This window comes from Akebia trifoliata, chromosome 5, assembly GCF_017979445.1.
Source record: "Akebia trifoliata isolate Shusen 1 chromosome 5, ASM1797944v1, whole genome shotgun sequence".
Lineage (NCBI taxonomy): Eukaryota > Viridiplantae > Streptophyta > Magnoliopsida > Ranunculales > Lardizabalaceae > Akebia > Akebia trifoliata.
In genome coordinates, this window is record NC_141379.1 from 11,765,391 (window position 1) to 11,787,983 (window position 22,593).

The 22,593-nt window shown below is 36.3% G+C and overlaps 2 protein-coding genes and 1 non-coding gene across 3 annotated transcripts in view; 1 reads left to right on the forward strand and 2 right to left on the reverse strand.

Moving 5' to 3' along the window:
• The window catches only part of LOC147401484 (uncharacterized), a 45,019-nt gene extending 29,444 nt beyond the window's left edge, over positions 1-15,575 (reverse strand). The window contains exons 1-3 of the mRNA XM_086442798.1: positions 15,303-15,575; positions 4,491-4,729; positions 1,186-1,219 (exon numbers count right to left, since the gene is read on the reverse strand). Of these exons, the coding sequence (XP_086298924.1) occupies positions 1,186-1,219; positions 4,491-4,729; positions 15,303-15,375 (346 nt within the window). The 5' untranslated portion in view covers positions 15,376-15,575. The remainder of the gene's footprint in view (positions 1-1,185; positions 1,220-4,490; positions 4,730-15,302) is intronic.
• LOC147401485 (small nucleolar RNA snoR97) lies at positions 12,099-12,201 on the forward strand. The gene has a single exon (XR_015178970.1). It is a non-coding gene; the product is annotated as a small nucleolar RNA snoR97 (small nucleolar RNA).
• Positions 15,576-16,939: 1,364 nt separating the features above from the next.
• Positions 16,940-19,646, reverse strand: LOC147401486 (uncharacterized). The gene is made up of 2 exons (XM_086441692.1): positions 19,194-19,646; positions 16,940-17,068 (listed from the first exon to the last, which is right to left on the reverse strand). Exons 1-2 carry the CDS (start codon positions 19,644-19,646, stop codon positions 16,940-16,942), a joined length of 582 nt encoding a protein of 193 aa, XP_086297818.1.
• Between the last annotated feature and the right edge of the window lie 2,947 nt (positions 19,647-22,593).

The window sequence follows — 22,593 nt, forward strand, 5'->3', positions numbered from 1 at the left end:
TTGAAAACAACCTATCGAATCTATTGATTCACACGCTTCCACTACGTCACAATGTTATTTTGTTGATTTTTGACAAAAATGACTCTGATAACATTAAGTTTAAATATAAAGGTTGAGACATTTTTGACCTCGCAAATTTTGGTGTAAACAAACTCCTATTCCCCTCTCTCTTTTTCTTTTTTTCTTTTTGCTTATCGTGGGTATCCCCACCCTTCAGGTGAGACTAATCCCACGGTCACACACACCGCCCCCTCGGAAAGTCCTACGTGCAACTGGTTGAGTCGAGGATCAACTGGACCCACGAGGGTGGCCCCAAGGAATTCATAGCTTCATGGGGGTTCAAACAATTGACCTACCCTTCCTGAGGAGCTTATCAAGACTCGGCTTGCCTTTACCAACCCCTTGGGGTTCTATTCCACTTTCTCTTATTATAATAGTAAAGATTTGGAAGTCTAAGATCCCATATGAAGTAGTATTTTCAAGAAGAAAGTATAGATCATTATCTGATCTCGGTTGGAGTCTCATGAAACTTCCACGAGTCTCTGACTGAGACCTTCAATCAGGGAGTAAAGGGCATTAGGAATTCAAGTGCCTTGGTTGTGTGCGGGAAAATTCTAAAATAGAGATTGTAAATCATTGGACAGCAAAGAAGAAGACATTGAAGCTACTATTTTTGCCTTCAAAAAATGATTTTTAATTGGTCTTGTATCATCCTATAGTGTAGAGAGTTGCACTTGTAAATTCCTGGACTTCAGATGGCAAATAGTGTCTTTAAGCCTTATCTTGCTTGGGATGAAGTGAGATCCTTGCTCATTCCCTCCCTTCTTCACATCTTTGTTGGGCTTTGCCCACTCAATAAATCATACTCATAAAATAAAATAAATATACCTCAATTCATCTCAGAATTTCTTAGGTGAGACGTCTTGAACTCAGAGCTGACCAGAACCAAGTATCCATAGATTTGTATGTATGTATGTATGTATGCATATGTATAATCTTGTATATCCCTGTGTAAGTATAACTTGCCAAGTTCATTAAGCTTTCCTTCTCTTCATTTTATGTACATTGTCAAAATTAGAATGTCATCTAATGTCAGGCAATAAGAATTCTACCCAATCAAATTAAAAACTGAATATATAATAGCATATGCAAGCAAACTACGACATTGAAGATCGAAATCTCTACCTAATGCATGGGGTTCTCCGGTGAGATCTTTGCCCTGATAAAGGACAACATGAAATAAAATCAAAATCAGCATTCATCAAAAAAATCGAAGCCAAACAATTATAGCATCACTAAAAATCAAGGCAATTCAACACAATGAATCACAGCCTTAGGTTTCAAATAATTTAGAGTGACATGTCACAAATGCATAATAAACAAATTAAAAGGAAAATTCTATAAGACAATAGTAAGACCAGCTATTTTTTATGGAGTCAAATGTTGGACGGTCAAGAAGCATCAAGTTAATAAATTGTGTGTAGCAAAGATGAGGATGTTAAGATGGATGAATTGGAAGACTAAGAAAAATAAAAATAACCTAGTTGAGAAAATCTAGGAGTAGCCCCAATAGGCATTAAACTAAGAGAAAGTCAATTGAGATGGTTTCTAAGTGTTTAAAAAAGACCAATAACAGGCCAAAATACATACATATTCAAGTTGAAGGTTCTAAAAGAGAGAAGAAAATTCAAAAGAACGCGCGTAGAGCTAGTGAAAGCATATATGAACACGCCATCAATAATAGAAGAAGTGGCTCTAGATAGAGTGGAATGGAATAATTGGATTCATATCGCTGATTCAAGTCTTTGGGATATGGTTTTGACTTTTGATGATTATTAATTTATGACAGTGATCGATCAAAACTAGACAACCAATTATAATCAATAATAACTGTTTAAATAGACTCCTTTACCTAATAACTCCCCAAAAATGTGTATTCGAGTAATATGAGAACTTAAACTTTACAATAGTTTGAACTAATATAAAAATCCTTAAAAAGCAAATCAAAACTAGACAACCTAATAATCCTCCAAAAATGTGTATTCGTCTAATATGGCAACTTAAACTTTACAATAGTTTAAACTAATATAGAAATCTAAAAACAAAATTATATATCATAATATTTGGAAACACCATTCACCCAACCAACTTTAGCCTTTTTATATGGTTGTATGTCTTAAAAAGGGACAACTTCCAAAAACATATGAAGATATAAAGTTGAGGAGACCTACTAAAATAGCACAAAAAAAAAAAATAATCCACTCTAATATTTTATCCTCATCAAAATGCAAAATCATCAAAGAAAAAGGCTCCTACACTCACTTAAATACTAATAAACTATTTAAATATAAGGGCTTTGATCTTCAAAAGGATAGCTTGCACCTCTTTTTCCCCACCTCAAAAACCATTTGGTTTCTTTTATCCATAAGCCCCAACAATTTGCCAAAAAAAAAAGGATTCCCTCAGTTCACAAGCTCTAGAACAGTCATTTGAAGCATATATTGTGGGAATTATGAGGGAGAAAAAGAAAAAGAAATAGTGTTTATATCTTCTCAAGGCCCCCAAAAAGAGTATGGATGCAGCCTAACACGGATACACAAGTAGAAAAATATGGATTTCAAAAAGCTTCATCAATCTCTATTTGGAGAATCTTGCTCTCAAGTTTGCTTTGTGTCATGTTCCTTTCCATAGTTAGCCAGAATCCAATTGATGTCATATTATTGAATTTTCTCGTTTACATGTATGAAGTATAATGCATTAAAAAGTCTCTCTAGAAATTGATCTTCACATTCAATTTTAGGATCTAGGAAGTCAAATTGTCACCTTAAAATAAATGTTGTTCTGCATCTACATAATCTATCCCATCTTACAATGCTTCACACAAATATTTTTTCAAACACTTGGCAGACATCGAATTGAAAACAACCTCTTTAGCATAAACCATAGCTTCCTCACTATTACAAACCCTTTTCATTTGAAGTACAAATAAATATACATGAATTCACCTTCACTGTAGACGACACCATCATCAATGATGAGTCCAGGATCATCTTCCCAACCACCTCGTCATAAATAGTTCTACAATCAACTATTGCTTCACTATAGTTTCTTTTGTTATTTTGATGAATAAAGATGATCTCACTATTGTCAGGGCTTAAAATCTCATTTCAAGGCCATGTTTCGATCAGGAGAAAACCAAAATGGTCTCAATTGAAAATTTATGAAACAATCCAAAACATTCCAGAGACATTCAATGTTTTGGGGTCAATGTTTAATACTAGTCTCAACCAAAACTGCAATGTTCTAATGAAACATTCTGAAACAGCAGAAAATTTCAAATCATGAGCATCATTTATTTCCCTTCGTCGAAAGCATTCAAAGACTGCTTAAATTATTATGAATATACACGTATTGCAATTAGACTACTCATCATAATTCACAACATCAAAGTCTTCTAGCATCTACAATATTTTGGCAACACAAGTATCACCTCAAGTTTACTTTTAAATATCCATTTGAAAGCTCTGGAGAGAAAGACTTATATTGATATTGATGGGGACATCAGAGATCATATGCCTTTTTCCATTGGGTCATTAGATTTTATGTCTTATTTTGCTTTATGTTTAGCAGAGTCAATTTTAGCGATCAAGATTAGTATTTGGGCTTATTTTTTATGTTTTATTAGCCCATGGTCTTAATATAGATGTTCAGGGGAAAAACACATCCACCCGACCTTCTTCTTCCTGTTGTGGACAAACTGCGCCATGAAGAACTCTTCAAGCTCGGCGAAGCTTCTGATTGATCTTGGTTCCAGCCCTTGAACTATGCAAAAGATGTCTCTTTTATGGAGTGGTACTTACAACTATAGAAATACATAAAAAGGGGCTTATCAGGTTCTTAGAGCAAGAAAACCTTAAAATCTCTTGCAAGATGTTAATTCTAGCAACCCTACAAGTCGACCAAAGAACCAAAAGCCTAATGTCAAATTTCTTTCAATAATCAGAGACTAGACCACAACCTACAAACAATAAAAAAGTATATATGAAGATTTGTAAATAAGCATCCTAACAAAATCTAGATTGACCGTCAAATATGACTCTTTAATAATCATCAACATATATATATATATATATATATATATATATATATAACCCTTGATATTGTAACATAGGAAACCTGAAGTGCCCTTATACAACACTTATACAACAAAATAGTAAATAATACTTTTTTCTCGGCTCATATACTAGTAAAATAGTTTCCTATTCATTTCATTATTCACAGCAGCCAACTTGAAGCTTATTTTGAATACCCTATGTGGAGAGTTTTGAAGATTCTCTAGAGATAGAAGGTGTACATATTTTCAAGGCCTCTGAAAGCGTACCAGTGTACAACTATTCCATAAACTATTGAAATTCTAAGTGAAAATACCAGAAATAATCAAGTAGATCAATATAAGCGAAGTCTAGAAAGAAAACCAAGTGGTTTGGTACCTGTGAAAGATTTGCATCTGCAGCATCCTGCATTGAGTGCATACTAGGTGCATCCATTGGTGTTGCTGCCTGACGCAAATCTGGTTCATGTTGTTTATTTGAATCCAGAGAACTGAAGTACTCAACCAACAAACCAGGTTCTGTTCGATCATCAACAGAAGATTTGAGCTTAAATACCTCTTCCAAACACTCTGTAGCAACCTCAAGACCCTCAAGATCAACACCTGGAGCAGGTTCAACTGTCCTAGAAGAAACAATTGGCATCAAAACAGGAATTATACTATTGATCTTCAATAAGCAAACATATAAAGGTGGTTGAAGAGAAATTTTTTCCAAATAGATATCAGAACTCAGAAGGCACAATCTTCGATTTTAAACAAAAAGTAAGATGGAAGGTGAGAGAAGGATATTATCACCTCAATTATGGGAAAAGATTCATATTTACAGATACTTGAAAAAAAAAAAAAAATAGAAAACAGTAATAGCCTTCATCGAGAATAATCAGAAGTATTTCAACCAATAAGGGCTTGTGTGGATTGACTTTTCTAAGTGCTTCTAACTCTTGTAGGGAGTTAGAAGCACCTCAAGGGTGTTTGGATAAATAGCTCCTGGAGAGAACTACTTTACTTTGGAGTCATTTTAGTGCTTTTTCACAAAGTATCGATGGTGCTACTTCTCTAAACTACTTTTGCGTGGAGCCACAAAATACCGTCAAAATGACGGGATTGAGACAATTATGCCCCTCATAAATTTTTAAAATTACAAGCATACCCTCAAAGAGACAATTGCAATAATATTATATTACTATCCATTGATGTCGTTGTAGCATTTGGGACAAGTATGTCCCTCATATATTTTGAAAATTACAAGCATACCCTAAAAAATGCAATTGAATAATATTATATTACTATCCATTGATATGGTGGGAGCCTCTTAGTGTAGGATTTTGATTTGGATTTTGATTTAGATTTCTAACTCCCCCAATTGTTCACTCAATAATGTATCCATGAAGGTTATAACCATGGTCGAAAGTTTTTTCTTGCAAGATTAATGTGAACAATTATACACAATTTTCCATTGATGTGGTGAAAGCTTCATTATATTTTCAGTGGTTGTATATATTTGCTCACAATCTCTTCCATTTGTTTATAATTGTTGGGTGATTATATAAGTTTTTATGGATAAAATCAATAAGTACTTTTATTTCTTTTGGAGCATAATTGGTTGAGTTATAATGTTAAAAATAGTAAATGATACTTATAAGAGCATTCTGGTCATTTTAACATTATCCATAATAGTTCCCAAACATAACTCTATCAAAAATACTTCTGACCGTACTTCTCATAATCTGCATTCAAACACACAACAGTTATCTACCTACTCCAGATAATACTTCAAAAAGTACTTCTAGGGGTATTTATGTTCTAAGTACTTCTAGCTCCTGTATCCACACGGACCCTAAATTACTTTTCAGATTTCTTTTGCAAGTAAAAGAAACTCTATAAACAACCTACAACAATCAAAGTCAAGATAACTTTCCATTAATATACTTCTACCCGCATCTCCACATTTTTGCAGTCCTTTGGTCTGTTTGGAAAAATGAGTGTAATCCCACTTTTTTATGACCCAAAAAATAAAGGATCTATGGAGTTAGTTGTTTTAAACGTAAAATCTCCCTTAATCAACGAGTCACTATCCTTGGAAATTTTGAGCAGTAGGTTTGACAACTTTGTATAAGGTGGAATCAACTTGTCTCTAATTAGCTTTTGTCTTTATCTTGGTGCAGAAGCTCTGTAGGTATTTTTCTTTCCCCCCTTGTATTATTTCCCATTCATTATATTAATAAATTCAAGCGTGTTTTACCGATATATACTCAAATATACTATGGAAATTAGCTTTTAGTTTCACAAATTTCCTAAATACCCAACAGGCCAACACATCATGCTTGCTATAGTAACCATAGTGATGTTTGCTCTCTATAACCTTTCTTTTCCATTTTTCCCACAATTCATCTCCACTTCACAATGAAAGTAAACCGTAAGCTGGTTGTCTCTCTCCATCATGAACAAATTCAAAGCTTTTATGTCATCTTCTTCACCAATCACGATCATCACAACACCATCATCTCTCTCCACCAAAACCCTTCATTATAATCATTGTAGATGGGCGATCATGGGATGGTCAGTCGATGTGATAAAAAGCTCAACTTTCTTGAAGACTTGGCCCCACAATCTTGTGGGATTAGTGTACCAGATCATATCAAAGACATTAGCCACAAAACTTAAAAGATGTCATGGGGAGCATAATAAGGGTAGAGTAAGGCGCTTTTGTGAAAGGCTGTTAGATTCTGAATGGAGTTTCAATACCCAATAACTGTATAGATTCAAGAATCAAAATGAAGGCTTTGAGAACTATCCATAAGATTGATATGGAGAAAATATATGATCATGTTACTTGGGAATGCCTGACATATTTGATTGGTGATTGATCACATGAAGTTTGGAGAAAAATGGATTCGATGAATACTGAAATGTGTCTTCTACCATTCTACATCATTCCCCATTTTAGTAAATGGGAGCCCGATAGGTAACTTCAAAAACTCAAGAGGGCTAAGACAAGTACTAAATGTTTTATTTATTTTTTTTTTGATAAGTAAAGAAGAATTTATTAAATAAGAAAAAGAGAGGTCAAGTCGACCAAAACAAGGAACCAAATGTTTGCTGAAGCACCTCGATACTTGATGACATTCTTGTGACGTAACTGAGAGGCTTCAGTTCCGTGTTGGAGTATATGAGGCATCTTGCCAATGCCAAACTTAAGAATTGGGCGAATCTTCCTGAGCTCAATTTCAATATTCAGAAGAGCTCTACCTCCAACAAGAGTCCTTTTGAAATTATCACAAGCCAACATCATTTAACTCCTCACATTGTTATTTCAGGCTACAAGGGACAGAGTCTAAGAACGTACAGGTTTGCTAAGCTCTGGTTACCGTACAGGTTACTCAGCATTCACCCTGTCTTCCATGCAAGAAATCTCAAGCCGAACCACGCAGATCCTACGCGTGGCATTCTAACACGTACACCTTCTCATTCAACTATGTAACTAGAGCGTGTTGTCAACAAAGTTCTCGAAAACATCAAGTCAACAACAGTTCCTGGCCAACAGTAGCAGTAGCACGTGGAGTATTTCGTCACATAAAAGAACATGCCAGAAAGTGAAACTACCTTGAAGAGTGCAGAGACCTACTACCTTTCAAGCAGAAGATTGAAGAGTTTGTCAAGGCAATGCGACGAGGACGTCTACAGAATAGGTGGGGGAGACTGTGACGGCCATACATTCTATCACCTAGAGTTAGGTGTAGCTCGCCCCGGAGTCACCCGGGAGCACCGATGTAATATATGTAAGGCTCACATAAGAAGCCATATCAACCCCATGCTAGGGCATATTTGTTAACTTAGTGGCATTTTAGTAATACGAAAGTATGATCGACCTCCACTTTTGATGTTTCCTTCTGGAAACCTAGGAAAGACTTAGCAAACACTTTATAGGAAGGGTGTCTAGTGCTTCCCAAACCCCGGCCTACACCCACATTGACTTAAGCCCTCTCGCCAAGCTACGTGGAAGTCCCACGTGTCATACATCATCAGTTGCATTGTAACACACCTATTGCTTTTGTAACGTGTTACACCGTGTAATTTCAATATTATATCAACAAAGTTGCCTCCAGGCTTTGCCTCGTCTTACCCCGTTATCTTGTTTGCTTACTACGTTTGTGGTGTACGATGAATTTTTACAGGCTTGCTTGTAGATTAGCACCCCCTAGCGCCGCATAACCCAATCCCATTGGAGAAAAGTAGGGTTTCAAAGAGAAAGAGAAGGGTCCCCCATGGTTCTTCATTTGCAGTTCGCGAATGATAAGGTCATTTTCTCAATGAATTTATCGTTCAGATAAGGTTTCTAAAGGAAGTTTTAGTCTATTTCAATGTAATATTTGGTCTAGCCATTGATCTAGGTAAAAGTAAAATCTTAGGTATGAGACTATGCCTTAACATCTCCTTACAATTTATTTAGGGTGCCATGTGGATACCTTACCATCCTTCTATTTAGGTGTTCCTATAGGAGCAACATATAGAAATAAGTCCTTTGGAATCCAATCATGGAGCACATAGGGAGGAGAATTGGTTCATGGAAATCTAAGTACCTCTCAAAAGGAGGGAGGAGTAACATTGACTAAAAGCACTCTTATCAAGCATTCAAATATACATTTTATACACTTTTCTGGTTTTAATAAATAAAAAATTATCTATAATAAAAATTATCATTTGTTAACCAAGTAGGTAAAATGTTATGTTATGTAGAATACCTAAGCATGTTTGTTAAAACTTAAAAACAGCTTCATCTGCTGGGTAATAGAAAAATGACTAGAATGCCCCCAACTGTAAAATAAGCCACAAGTTAATATGCTAGGGTCTCCCAAGGCATACATTAAATTTCAACTACACTTTGTGGGCCCCATTAATAATCCACGAGTTAAACCAATCTTAGACCAATTATTAACCCTAATGTTACATCAAGATTAATCACAAAACACACAAGAGTTAACCCAAAATTAAACCAATCACAATACTAAAACACAGTAATCAATTATCTATTACTAAATAACATCCTAAAACCAAAATTAACCAATCACCAAGATTAAACCATGATTGATCACTATTCTTTCACCAATAATCAAGATTAAACCATGATTGATAATTATTCTATCCACAATCACAATATTAAAACCAAGAGAACCAATGAAACATTATTCTTCACTGATCTATCACTAATTACAATTTAAACCAAGTCTAATCACATATCACACATGTATTTTTAGAAACAAATCATGCACAGTAATTTATTCCTACTAAGCACACTTGATCACTGAGTAAGAGAATTATCACTGATTAAAAAGAGAGATCATGGATCACTCATGAATAAAGATTAGAAGGAGAGAACACGGATCAGTAGCCTATATCATAGTCACCAAGTACAGGTTTAAACAACAAGGAAATGAAAAATGAAAAAAGGGGAGGATTAAAAATAAAAAACATATAAAGAATTATTAAAAATGGAAAATATATATTATATTAGACATTTATTCTAAGTTTTTCATATGTTCTTTCATCAAAAAAAAGAAAACACTATTGAATATCCGTACATGATAACTTATTTCCACACATAATTATACATGTTATGATGCTAAAAACAAGTCTAAGCATAACGATATCTTTTGAGAAAAATAACACACTACTAAAATAATTAAAAACCATAACATCAAAACATTATCATCAAATTTCATATTAAACTACGTCCAAGAATCACCAAAAATCCTATATTATGTATCAAACTACTACATTAAACGGCATTCATGAACTAAAGGATGAACAAACACAAGGCCACAAAATTAACAAGATCCCTACAAGATGTGGTAAAAAAAAAAGAGTTGAAAAAAAATGACATTTTTAAAATGTAAAGAACACAATTTTTTCTCATTTTAATCTCTAAAGGTACAAAAGGTGCTATAAATGTGACTTTTCAAGAAAAAAAATGGTCTTTTGTGGCTACAGTCTATATCACATAAGATGACAAATCACAGTTTTATCACACATGATAAATGATCACAGATAACACATGAACACAGAACAACATACACATCACTATCGTTCAAAGTGCACAGAACATCATTCACAGTGATCAAATCACATTTCACATATCACAAATGCTCCCAATTCATACATCAAAGTTGATTGACGATTGACCAAAATAATCATAGAAGACATGGCCCCAAATCATGGTGATTGAAGAACAAAGGCAGGTGATTGTTGATTGATGATTGTCAGTAAAAAAAATAATAATAAAACTTACCCAAATTGAATGGGCTTCTCGTTGGATATCATAAGTCAACTACCTTGACTGACAGATGTTGAGCAGCAACATTGATATGTAATCATAACCCAACGACGAGGAATTGTATGAAATAAATGAAGAATGTGACTAGAGCAAAGAAAAAACAAGGGTGGTTTCATCCTTCGAGAGATAAAACTGGAAAAAAAAATTGGGGGAAAAAAGGTAGAATGGTATATGCCAATTTACATTTTACGAAGATTTCAAATTCCCGTCGTTGCTAGAAGTGCAAAGCTACTTTTCATGCAGTAGAGTAACAGGATTCTAGTCAGGGATGGAACCAGTATTTTCTTGTAAAGGGGACAAGCTATATTTAAAGGTAAGGTTCTATAGTTCGAAAATGACTTGTTTTGGGGAGAAAATTCATGGGTTTTTGGGTTAGAATTTAGAGAAAATAGTATTTAGGTCATTTCTCATTAGTCTATGAGAGAAGATCCAAGTCAAGGGGCCACGTCTTGAGTTTAAATGCATAGGACATCTTATATTCAACAAAATGTATGCATGCCCCTTGAACTCAGTTTTCTACAATAGACTAAAGGAAAATGACTCATTACCCTCATCTTCAACATGAAACCCAAAACCCTTTGATTTCTCTTCACAAAATCAATCAACTTCAACATATTGGGTAAATTTTGGTATGTTTGTTACGGCTTCTTTCACTGGCTTTTTGAGCTTTTATGGCTTTGAGCCTCAAAACCCATGTTTGTTAGGATAGCTTCTGCTTCCACAACTTTATTTTGAAGCTAAAAGCCGAGTTTTATAAAAGCAGGTCCAAGGCTGCTTTTCTGCGAGAGCCATTGCAGAAAGCCATTACCGAAAAAACAGTTCATGTGACTTGTCGAAATTACCCCCCATTACAAAACACAAGAAGGCCCTTTTTTCCCCTCTTTCGTTTTCCCTCTCAACAGAACCTCTTTCATTTGGGGTTAGGGCACGATCTAGCATTGAACACAGACCTCTGTTCAAAGTCCGATCGATCTCCATTCACTTCCAAAGGTAAGAACCTCTTGCCAAACACAAATAGATTATCAATTTGTCCTCCATCAACCCTTTAATCATTGTATTCTTCGATCTACTCACAGAAATCCACTAAACCCATGGGAAAAGGTCTGATTCAGCTCCAATCGACTTCGTTTTCAGCCAAAGGTAAGAAATTTGTCTTCCTTTGATAGCACACAAGCAACGCACCCCAGATTTCCTCTCTTTTCCTTCTCTCTTTAATCTCCCGTGAATGGGCCCTCTCTCTACAACGTGGACTGACTGTTGCTCCTTATTATAGATTGAGAGTTGAGTTCAGATTTTTCAATTCTTGTGAGAAGTTTTAGATCTACTCTACAACTTCCACTCGCTCGGATTTTTTCTGTTGTTTAATTTTTATTTTTATTTATATTATATTCAACTTATCTGAGTGTAGTGAAACCAAGACCCTGTTTTACAGCACTACATTTCACATGATATCAATGGATCTTCTGTTCTGAGGACTTGTCTTTCTTGTTGATTTTTCTTATTTCATCTTTCTTTAATAGAAGGACATTAGTGGTTTTATAAGAAACATGTCTTGTATGTTTGTTTGTTAAGACAAGTCGTTACAACCATTTAGATTTAATACAAAACATATTATGGCAAGTAATTGAGTTTCACTATCCTCCATCCAGCCTATAATTTACGAAGCGGGCATGGAGGCTGAAGAACTCAGAAAGTGCGTGTGTGTTGTCTCTTTGAATCGTAAACGAGTTTTTTGGAGTCAAAAAACAGCACTACATTGCTTTTAGATTTTAACTTACATAAACATTTGGAGTCCCATCAATTTTTTGTGTTGTTTGAGGTTAGGAACATATCAGTTGGATCTCATGTATGTTGTTTATCCTCTTTAAGAACCACACGATGGTGAGTTTAGTTGGATATGTTATTGAACAAATAGTTTGTTTTTATGGGTAATCTGGTTCTAAGTTCTAACCTTATACTATGATTATTGTTACATTTGCTCCCTTTTTAGTGTCTATTGCTGCAGGGTTTTCAGGTTTGATGTCGTGGTCCTTTTGATTTTCCTTTCATCATAGTTGTTAGCAAAGGCAACTGATATTTTAAGTTGTGTGCATTATGGATAATTGTTGTTTTTATTTCAACTTTAGATCAATTGTTGAGGGGATGAATTTTGGTGTTTTATGAAAATTTCACTTATTTTGATCATGTTTGATACTGAATTTGTTCATTTCACTTTTTTTTCCCCATTTTTTGTTATTTATTTACATACCAATCATGGTGAATTACATACATCTGTTTTTGTATTTGATAGGAAGCATCTTTATTGGACATAATAGATCGAGCCTATTTATAACTTATAAGTGATAAGCAGTTCATTAATATAAATGATATATTTTTTTTTTTTATGACACGAGGGTTCATTTTTATGGGTAGATGAAGTCGAGGCCATTGATTTCGATAGTCCATTGGTCAAAAAACGTATGAAGGACCCACAGAAGGAAAAAACTATTAGATATGTATTGATATAATGCAATATTTTACTTGTAATACTTGTTTTTATTTTGATTAATATTTTAATAGTAGCATTTTTTACTTCATCGTTGATTTAAGGCATGTAATAGACCAAAACATGTTGATGACAAATTTATGTTATATATTTTTTTTTTATTTGTATGAATAGTTATCAAGGTTTTTGTCAAAATATTGCATTTTATAGATTTTTTACATGTAATGATATTCTGGTTATTATTCCAAAATCTAACAAATAAAAGTTGTGAAACAAACAGGCTTTTCAGGCTTCTAGAATATATAAGATTCTCCCAGATGCAGCTTCCCAGAATCTGGGCTTCTACTTCTCCCAGACATAGAAGCCTGAAGTAGAAGTTGGAAGTTGTAACAAAAATTAATCAACCTTAAGATTAATCTACTTTAATCTTTCAAATCTAAGAACAAGATAGGATTTTTGAAATAGAAGATGATGTGACTTTTAATTTTCAAGAAATCCTAGGGTTTTTCTACCAAAGATTTAGGCATTTTCAAAACAATGGATAGAATATGAAGTTAAATAAGTTAAAATTAACTTGCTAAGAGGTAGAAGAGTTTTTTGATATCTTGTTTTAGGAAGAAAAATTAAGGATTTTTAGTAGCAGTTGAAAATGAGGATATTTAGATTTCTTATTAGTCTAGAAATGAAAAACAAGGTCAAAGGTGGCATATCATTAGTTTGATAACCTAGGGGTATCTCAAATATTCACCAATTTAACAGAGTTGTGCCTAAATTAATCAAAAAATTTGAAAAGATGGGGTACAACAAGGTCAAAGGGGGCATATCATTAATTTGAGAACAGTTGGGAGTATCTCAAATATTCTCCAAACCCTATGGTGGTGTCTAAATCAATTAGAAAATGGAAGGGGGCAAAAAATTGAATGGGGAGGTGGGTAAAATGGTCAGAGTGGGCATGCATTTGCCTAAAAAAAGGGCAATCTCAAATAATCACCTAATTGTAAGGGTGTCTAAAGCAACCAAAAAATTGAGGGGAGGGGCAACTGTTCATCCTAGCCTTCCCCTGATTCTAGTTCCCTACCATAACCCAATGTTGAAGCCAATTTTGCAAAAAAATGACTACAAGCAATGGAAAAAAACATGTTTCGAGGCGAAAAGCACAACACCACAGAATTATCAAATTAGATACCAAGAGTATAAACAACAAAAACAACTCATTGGCATAGAGTTCAGATCCTATACTCATGGGAACCAAGTTGCAAACCCAACTTCAAGACATCAACTCCACATGCTCCACTAACTAAAATGGTTTAACTGTGGGAACAGAGTATACGCTAGACCACACATTGACATATTCCTCAACCATTGTCAACACACATGAGAAGAAAGGGAAGAGACTAAGAAAGAAATCATGATATGGGGGTGGGTCCCACACATTCGTTAACATATAAGCATAGTGACAGAGTCACGGTGGGTTGGAAAATAAATTGGTAAAATAAAAAACATATATTATTAATCATGGACTATATAAAAATGTGAATTTCGCAAACATGGCATTAAAAAAGTTACAATACAATATTCTTAATAAACATTAGGTAAAAATGTATTGTCCATCAACTAGGTGATGGAGCAATGGTTCAACATCCTCAATTGCTCCCCAGCAATGGTTCAACATGAGATTGAGTCCTCCCCGGCAATTATACGTGATACGTCAATTTGTGGTGTTTGGGCACATCTGTAGGGATTAGGAAGAGAGCAGGACACCCTACGTCACCAAATACATGCATACATATATATATATTCCAAAATTTTGTGGATTAGAACAACAAAACCCAACTTAAAAAAATTAAATTAAATTAAATTTAAAAAAATAGAGAACTTTATCATGAGAATAATTTTGTTCAGCTCCACGAAAACACCCATTTCCAGCATTTTCTTAATGACGGCACACAAATGTCAAAACCCTATATGACTAATCAATCATAATTCGTTACAAAGTGAGCAAATATCATGCGTCCTAAACCAACATTCGAACCAGACACATTATGAAAAACATAATAAAAGAACCTAACTCATGAGCAATTCAAAGGGGTTGTTAGTTTATCAGATAGACTTCCTGGATTGGCCACGTCATCTCTCCACTCGTTCAAAAAAAAAAAAAAAAACAATCCAGTGAAGATGTTTGAAGCGTTGCTTCAGAATACTTAAAGAGAACCCCTAATAATCAAAAGCAGTAATCTCACAAATTACTGAGAATATTAACAATCCAGAGAACCACCATAAGAATTACAAATAACAAATCACAAATTCAAATCAGGGGAGTCGAAATCCAATTGGAAACTTAAATAAGTGATTAATTGGTTAGAGAGAGAACAAACCGGATTTGAGGAAATCCAAGAAAGCGAGGACGATGCGACGAGAGACAGGAGAATCGGTCTTCAAGTTTGCCATTTGATGAAGATTATGATTAGATCAAGTGCGCATTATAACACTTTGCAGCGTACGCCAGAGAAAGAGAGCTCTCTCTCTTGTTTTGATTCTCTCCTTCTCTGTTTCTATGTATAGCAAGGAGAGCGAGACAGCGAGAGAGGCTTGTCCGTGGCTTTCGAGAATATTTTTCTTTTGAGAAAATTACTTAACGAGTCCGAAGCCCCGAAGGGAGTTTCTTTCTCAATACTCCTATGTATATTTATTTATTTATTTATTTTTCGTAAGAGTGTTTGATTGATTATTTGTCAGGCAATTGATTTGTCAAACAAATTCTTTTTTTACTGGCTGAGTACAACATAAAAAATATCAAAGAAAAAAAAAAAAAAAAATTTGGAAGTTAAGAGGGGTTAGGCAGACCCCAACCAGAAGGAAACAAGCTACATTCTTACATACACATGCCTATTGGCATCCTTACATATAATTTCTTTGAGATCCCTAGGAAGGTCTAATGGATCTAACATCAAGTTGTCAGGAGAGGTGAGATAGGAGGCTAAAAAATCTACAGTTTGATTGCTTTCCTTGTAGCAGAACGAGAAATTTATGATGTCGAATTGTTGCACTGATGTTTTGATAGCCTTGAGAGTTCTTTCTTCTGTCCACGGCATTATATTGTCCCCATTGATGATGTTAATTGCCACTTTTGAGTCTGCTCTAACCATGATGTGTCTTATGTTAAGGCTCGGTGCCATATTCAGACCTTTTTTAATAGCTTGTAACTCATGGTTAAGGATCGATTTCCCTCTGGTATTTACGGTAAGGGCCCCCACCGTGTCTCCATTGTTGTTTCTGATGATTGCTCCTTCTCCCCCATCATTGCCTCTGAAAGAGCCATCCGTATTTAAAACATAACTTCCTTCTGAAGGCTTAGACCACGAGCATTTCATTGGGCTACTCAAAGTAAATTTGGGGTTGAGTTCCCAGGAGTCCATGAAGGCTCTAGTGGAAGGTGAGTCTATAGTACAACCCTTCAAGTTATGAGCTCTGAGGTGGACATCGCGAATTATCCTGTTTTCCAATAGATCTAAAGGTAGGTAGCAATTCTGAAATAACCGTCTGCATCTCTCCAGCCATAGATGGTGGATGAAGGTGTTGAACGCAAGTTTCTTTACCAAAGAGCTCAAAGAATTCCCTCTAGCATTGTTGCACACCCATTCCACCTCCATCTTCCATTTCATGTTTGAGCTATGCAGGTTGGATCTTCTTAAGAGTTTCTGCCATAGCTTAAAGGCAAAGTCACATCCAAGGAATAGGTGATCTTCATTCTCATTAGTGTTCCTACATAAGCAACATTTAGATAGTTGAATTAGGCCCATAGCTTTTAGCTTGTCTTGAGTCTTCAACCCTTTACTAAGACTCAGCCATGTAGTTGCACTGTGCATGTTTATGTTATTCGGGAACCAAACTAATGAATGCCATCTAACCTGAGTATTTTCCCGATAAAGGACCTTGTAGGCTATTTTCATAGAGAAAGTTCCCCTTGTATCAGGCTTCCATATCATTTTATCTCTTTCTGAGCTATCTTTTTCTAGTAACCTGATGTGCTCCCATCTGTTGCCCAGACTGGTTGCCAAGTGCATAGGAAGAGCCCAGTTGTCTTGGCTAATAAGGCGCTCACCTTAGCTTCAATGTACACTCTGGATTCATAGTTGTCCTCCTACATAAGGTTGTTCAGCAGCACTCCCTCTTGGGTCCAAGGGTCATGCCAAATAAAAAAATCTTTACCATCCCCTATTCTGTGAGTGATTAGATCCTGTATAGCTCCTCTTGTTTGTAACACCTTTCTCGACATCCAAGACGTATCAGCTGGGATAGGCATGGTCCAAAAGTGTCCTCCCTTGATTAAGTTCCTTTTAGCCTAAGAAACCCAGACGCTATCCTTGTTGGAAGCTATGTCCCAGATTTGTCTGGCTATCCCAGCCTTGTTTTGGGTCTTTGAAAGCGCCCTTGATCCGCGAGGTGCGCAGATCCGCTTGGTGCGCGAATCCGCTTTTGACCCTTGAGGTTTGAGAGTTGCCACCTAGTTATTATGGTCTAGGAACCGATCAATGACTCTAAACGGATAAAGAAACCAATCTACTAAAGAAAAACTAAATCTGGGGATCACATTACGGGGTTGGAAGGTGTTAGGCACCAACCCCGCCCAGCCAATGCCGGTCTCTACTTAACCCAAATAAGTCTACATTGCTAACAAAAATCTAGATAGAAAAAAAAAGGAAAAAAAATAAAATAAAATAAAATAAAAGAGACTTTACCTTTGAACGCAACGGTTCTATTCCCTCAGATTCTATAAAACTGCTCCTTGTACCGTTTTCCTTACTTCGTTCTGTCTCCGGATCTGATTTCGGATCTCCGAGGTAAGGTATCTCTTCCTTAGATCTGGATTCTTCGAATTTTGTTATCGATTTTTGGGTGTTTTTGAAGGCTTCTAGGTGTTTTTAAGGCGAAAATCGAAGTATGGGTGTTAGGTAAGGAGTTGGGACTTCAAAACTAGGGTTTATGGGAGGCTTTTTGACCTACTTCTCTTAGGATTTTTGATTTGATACGAAAATAGGGTGTGGGGACCTCTAGTTATAGATTTTTTTTAGGGTTTGATTTAGATAGAGTTAGTGTTTAATTAGAATTCTTTTAATTAGAGTTGTGTTTTAGTTAGAATTGTTTTAGGTAGAGTTGTGTTTTAATTAGAATTGTTTTAGGTAGAGTTGTGTTTTAATTAGAATTGTTTTAGGGGGAGTTGTGTTTTAATTAGAACTCTATTAGATAGAGTTATTATTTAATTAGAACTCTATTATGATTTTGACTTTATTCTTACTTAATTGACTTTAATACCTTGACTTTAGTCTTGCTTGATTGGCTTTAAATTTTTGGAGAACCCCCCTCTATTATATCTTTAATTCTTTGAACTCCCAAATGGAGGGGTCCTTAAAGAAATATCTCACGAACCCTCAACAATTTTACTTGAAAGTCCGATTGATCGATTTTTTTAATTCAAAATTTTAAATTAATTTCATCAATGTTTCACTTTAATTATTTAATGTTTTATTTATTAATTTCAAAATTTTTAATTATGAAAATTATGAAATTACCGTTTTACCCCCGGAGAGGACTTTTCATGTTTTAAGTCGGTTTTTAATGTTCTAGAATGTTTTAGAATCGATTTTTCGTAAGGAATTCAATGGAAATATTAGTTTGTGTCATTTATGAAATTTTTTGTGTGAAATGTCATGAACTTTATGAAGGGCATTTTCGTAATTTTGTCAAATTCTGTTAAAATTAGTGAAATGATTTATTTGATTTCGATTTGTTGTTTTATGTGTTTGAAAGGATTTTCCTAATCGTAACGTAGGCTCTAGGATTGTTTTGATGTTAGGGGTATTTTGGTAATTTGGTCAATTTTTAATGATTTTTATCGTGAAGCTTCTTTTTGGGTCTGCAAGATGATGATTTCTATGTTTCTGGGGTCATATTTTCCTAGCGTAGCGTGGTTTCTAAGGTTTTGTCAGTTCGAGATACCTCATCCGGATTTCTGAAACATTTCTGGTAACAAAATAAAGCAATGGAATAAACATCGATCATTAGGAATCATTGCGATCGGGTTGACGAGTTGATTAATCAGGCGAGTGCAAAAATGGGGTGTCTACAGTCTCCAAGTTGCAAAAGCCAAAGCCACCTTCTTTTCTATCTCTAAAGACTCTCTTCCAACTTATGCAATGCATTTTGTTGGTCATACTTGGTCCAGCCCATAGGAACTTAAAACAGATTTTTTCAACTCCTTTAAGGACCTTCTTAGGAAGCATCAGAACACTAGTCCAGTACACCTGCATGCTGCTAAGAACTGACATAATCAGCTCCATTCTTCCAGCTAGGGACAATAATCTTGCTTTCCAAGTTTTAATTTTGTTTGTGAGCTTGGAGAGAAAAGGTTGGCAGTCATTGACTTTGAGCCTATACGAGATTAGGGGCACTCCTAGGTAGGTCACAGGGAGGGTTCCTTCTTGGATCTGCAGGGCTTGCACAATCTTCCTTTTCTCATTGGCCTTAATCCCAAAGCAATAGATACTACTCTTACTGCAATTAATTTGGAGACCAAATACCTTGGCAAGCCATGTCAAAGCTCCATGCACAACTGTAGCTGAAGAGGGGGTACCCTTGAAGAAGATCATAAGGTCATCCGCAAATATTAGGTGGCTTAACTCAGGGTCCTTGCAGTTTTTCAACAGCTTTAGGCTTCCCATGGTAATGAGGTCCTTGAGTTTTGCTGAAATGAGTTCCACGACTAGGACAAAAAGGTAAGGGGATAGGGGGTCCCCTTGGCGGATACCACTTCAACCAGCAAAGTAGTCTTTGAGACTGCCATTAATAGATATGGAATACATAAGAGTTGATATGCAGCCCCAAACCCATGCTATGAAGGCCTCAGGAAATTTCATCTTTTCTAAGCAGTGGATGATAACTTCCCAGGAGATCGAGTCGTATGCCTTTCTGAGGTCTATCTTGGCAACACATTTGGGTGGACCTTTGTTTTTGTGGAAGTTCCTCACAAGCTCATGAGAAAGCATGACATTATCCATAATGGATCTTCCTTTGATGAAGGCAGCTTGGACGGGGCTTACCAAATCATTCAATGTCTCCTTAAGTCTGTTCACAATAATTTTTGAGATGCACTTATAGAGGACATTGCAACAGGCAATGGGTCTGAAATCTTCCACCTTAATAGGTCTCTCAACCTTGGGGATAAGGGTGTTGGTAGTGGCATTGACTTCTCTCACCATTTTTAGGTATACCCATCTGGGTCTGGGGCTTTATCACCATCCATGGAGAAGAGGGCTGCTTTGATTTCCTCCTCTCCCACAAACATAGTTAACTCATTGGATGTTGCATCCTTCAATTCATTTAAATTGACCTCCTAGCTGCCATCATCAACTTCTTGGCTCCTACCATAAAGGTCCTTGTAATAAGAAGTGATTTCTTTCTCAATCTCCTCCTCTTTTCTTAGCCAGTTCCCACCACTGTCTTGTAAGTACATAATCATGTTTCTAGCTCTCCTAGCTAGCAAGGATTTATGGAAGAAAAGAGTATTTGAGTCACCTAGTTTCAACCATTGTATTCTAGACTGTTGTCTCGTGGCTGCCTCCTCTCTTCTGGCAACGTCCTGGTACACATTGGCAATCCTTTCTCTTCTTTAGCTAGGTCTCTATTGAGAGGTTGCTCTTGAATAGCTCGTTGGACTGCCTCCAACTGTCTAAAGGTCTGAATGGAGGTTTTCTTGTCCTTTCCAAAATGTTATTTGCTCCAATCTTTTAAGGACTACTTCAACCTCTTAAGCTTTAAGACCATTTTGTACATGCAATTCCCTCTCACTAGCTCCTCCCAGCTAGCCTTCACGACCTCTAAGAATCTTTTGTCTTCAGTCCAGAAGTTAAAGAATCTGAAAGGTCTTAGTCTGGTAGATTTGTCCTCCTCAACAGTGACAGTCATAGGGTTGTGGTCCGAGATTCCTGGGGGGTGAAACTCCACTTCAGAACAATTGAAAGTTTCAATCCAGTTAATGTTGGATAGGACTCTATCAAGCTTGGAGAATATCCTTCTATCATCTCGTTTGTTGCTCCAAGTGAATTGACATCATTTTGCTTTCATGTCCATTAGACTAGTCCTTTGCAGACTTTCTGCCAGATTTTTTGTATCCGCATTAGTAACTCTTCTCCCTCAAAATTTCTCCCCTACTAAAGTGGTCGAATTGAAGTCTCCCATCACTAACCAAGGGTTGTCAATATTTTCAGCAATGCACTCCAGCTCCCTCCAGACTCGCTTTCTTTCTTGCTTGTATTTAGCCCATAGACTACTGTGAGCAGGAATTGAGGCCCCTCTAGGTAGTTCCCTTTCAAGGTGATCATCTGGTCTGACTTGTAAACCAACTCCAAGTGAACTTGACTGCTATTCCATCCTATCCATATTCTGCCTTTCAATGCACAACTATAGTTTTCCTCCATCTTCCAATGAGGCCATACTTCCCTGGCAACTCTCACTTTATTTATTTCTCTTACCCTAGTTTCCATAACCCCCATGACATCCACGTGGTTCCTGTTGATAAACCTCCTAACTTCATGTTGCTTGAGGGGATCAACCCTCTAATGTTCCAAGCAGCACACTTCATTGGGTCTTATCAGATCCCCCACCCTCTTTACTTCTCTCCCCCTCTTGGGTTTTTGGATTCTTGTTGTGGTTGTGCATAGTTCTCATAACATCTTTGATGTGTTGGAGAGTAGGAAGCCTGTTTGTTTGCTTCATGGCTATTTCATCTACTTTTAGTTTGTTGAAGTCTTTATCCCCCCCCCCCCCATTTATATATTTCCACACTTCTAATGTCCTCTTCTTCCTGCAGTACTTGGAACCTATTGTTGGGAGGGGTGTTGTTGTAGTTGGGGGTGTTGCTGGTTGGTTTGCTTGTATTTCCCTCAAGATTGAGTCTTTCTCGATATGGGGCCATGTTATTATGCTTGTGGTTGTAATTCTTCTTGCTTGGTTCTCCTGCCTCATTAGCTTGTTTTCCTTCAAATGGAGGTTTTTCCCATTCCATGCCTTGGGAATCTGAGCTGGTGTTTCTAATCGTGATCTTGTGCTTATCTTTGTAGTTGCATGTCATATCATGGTTGGATTCTTCTTGTTGTTTGGTTCTGTTATAGTTTTTATGGCTCACTATAGCCCATGCATTTTCCCTTTCTGAGTTGTCTGCTGTTTTATTCCTGCTGCCCTCTCTTGTTCCCTGTTCAGTTTCCCTTGCTGTTGGTAAGTTTACCACTGGAATGCAGTTTCCTTCAGCATGACCAAAGGTGCAACATTTTGAACATTTGGGTGGCATCCAGTCATATTCTGTGGATACTTCTGCTAGTGCATCATCCTCTACTTGAATAAATAGCCTGCTTGGTAATTCCTTGGTTGCTTCCACTTCTATGCAGACACGAGCATAGGACATTTTGAACAACCCTTCCATAGCATTATCCATAAATAGAGGTTTGCCTATGGAGCTGGTGATGTATCCTAGTGTTTCTGGGTTCCAAAACTGGTTTGGGAGATCATGAAGTTTCACCCAGATGGGAATAGCTGCTGATTCCAGCTTTTCCAACTCTATGCTAGCTCTCCACTCCTTGATCACCAAGAGTTTATTGGTAGCAAACCATGGCC

Excerpts from the sequence above, each read along its gene's own strand:
- LOC147401486 (XM_086441692.1), bottom strand. The coding sequence starts at position 19,646 with ATGGGAAGCCTAAAGCTGTTGAAAAACTGCAAGGACCCTGAGTTAAGC. Across the intron at positions 17,069-19,193 it reads TTCTGATGCTTCCTAAGAAG|GAGGACAACTATGAATCCAG; the intron begins GTCCTTAAAGGA and ends AACCTTATGTAG.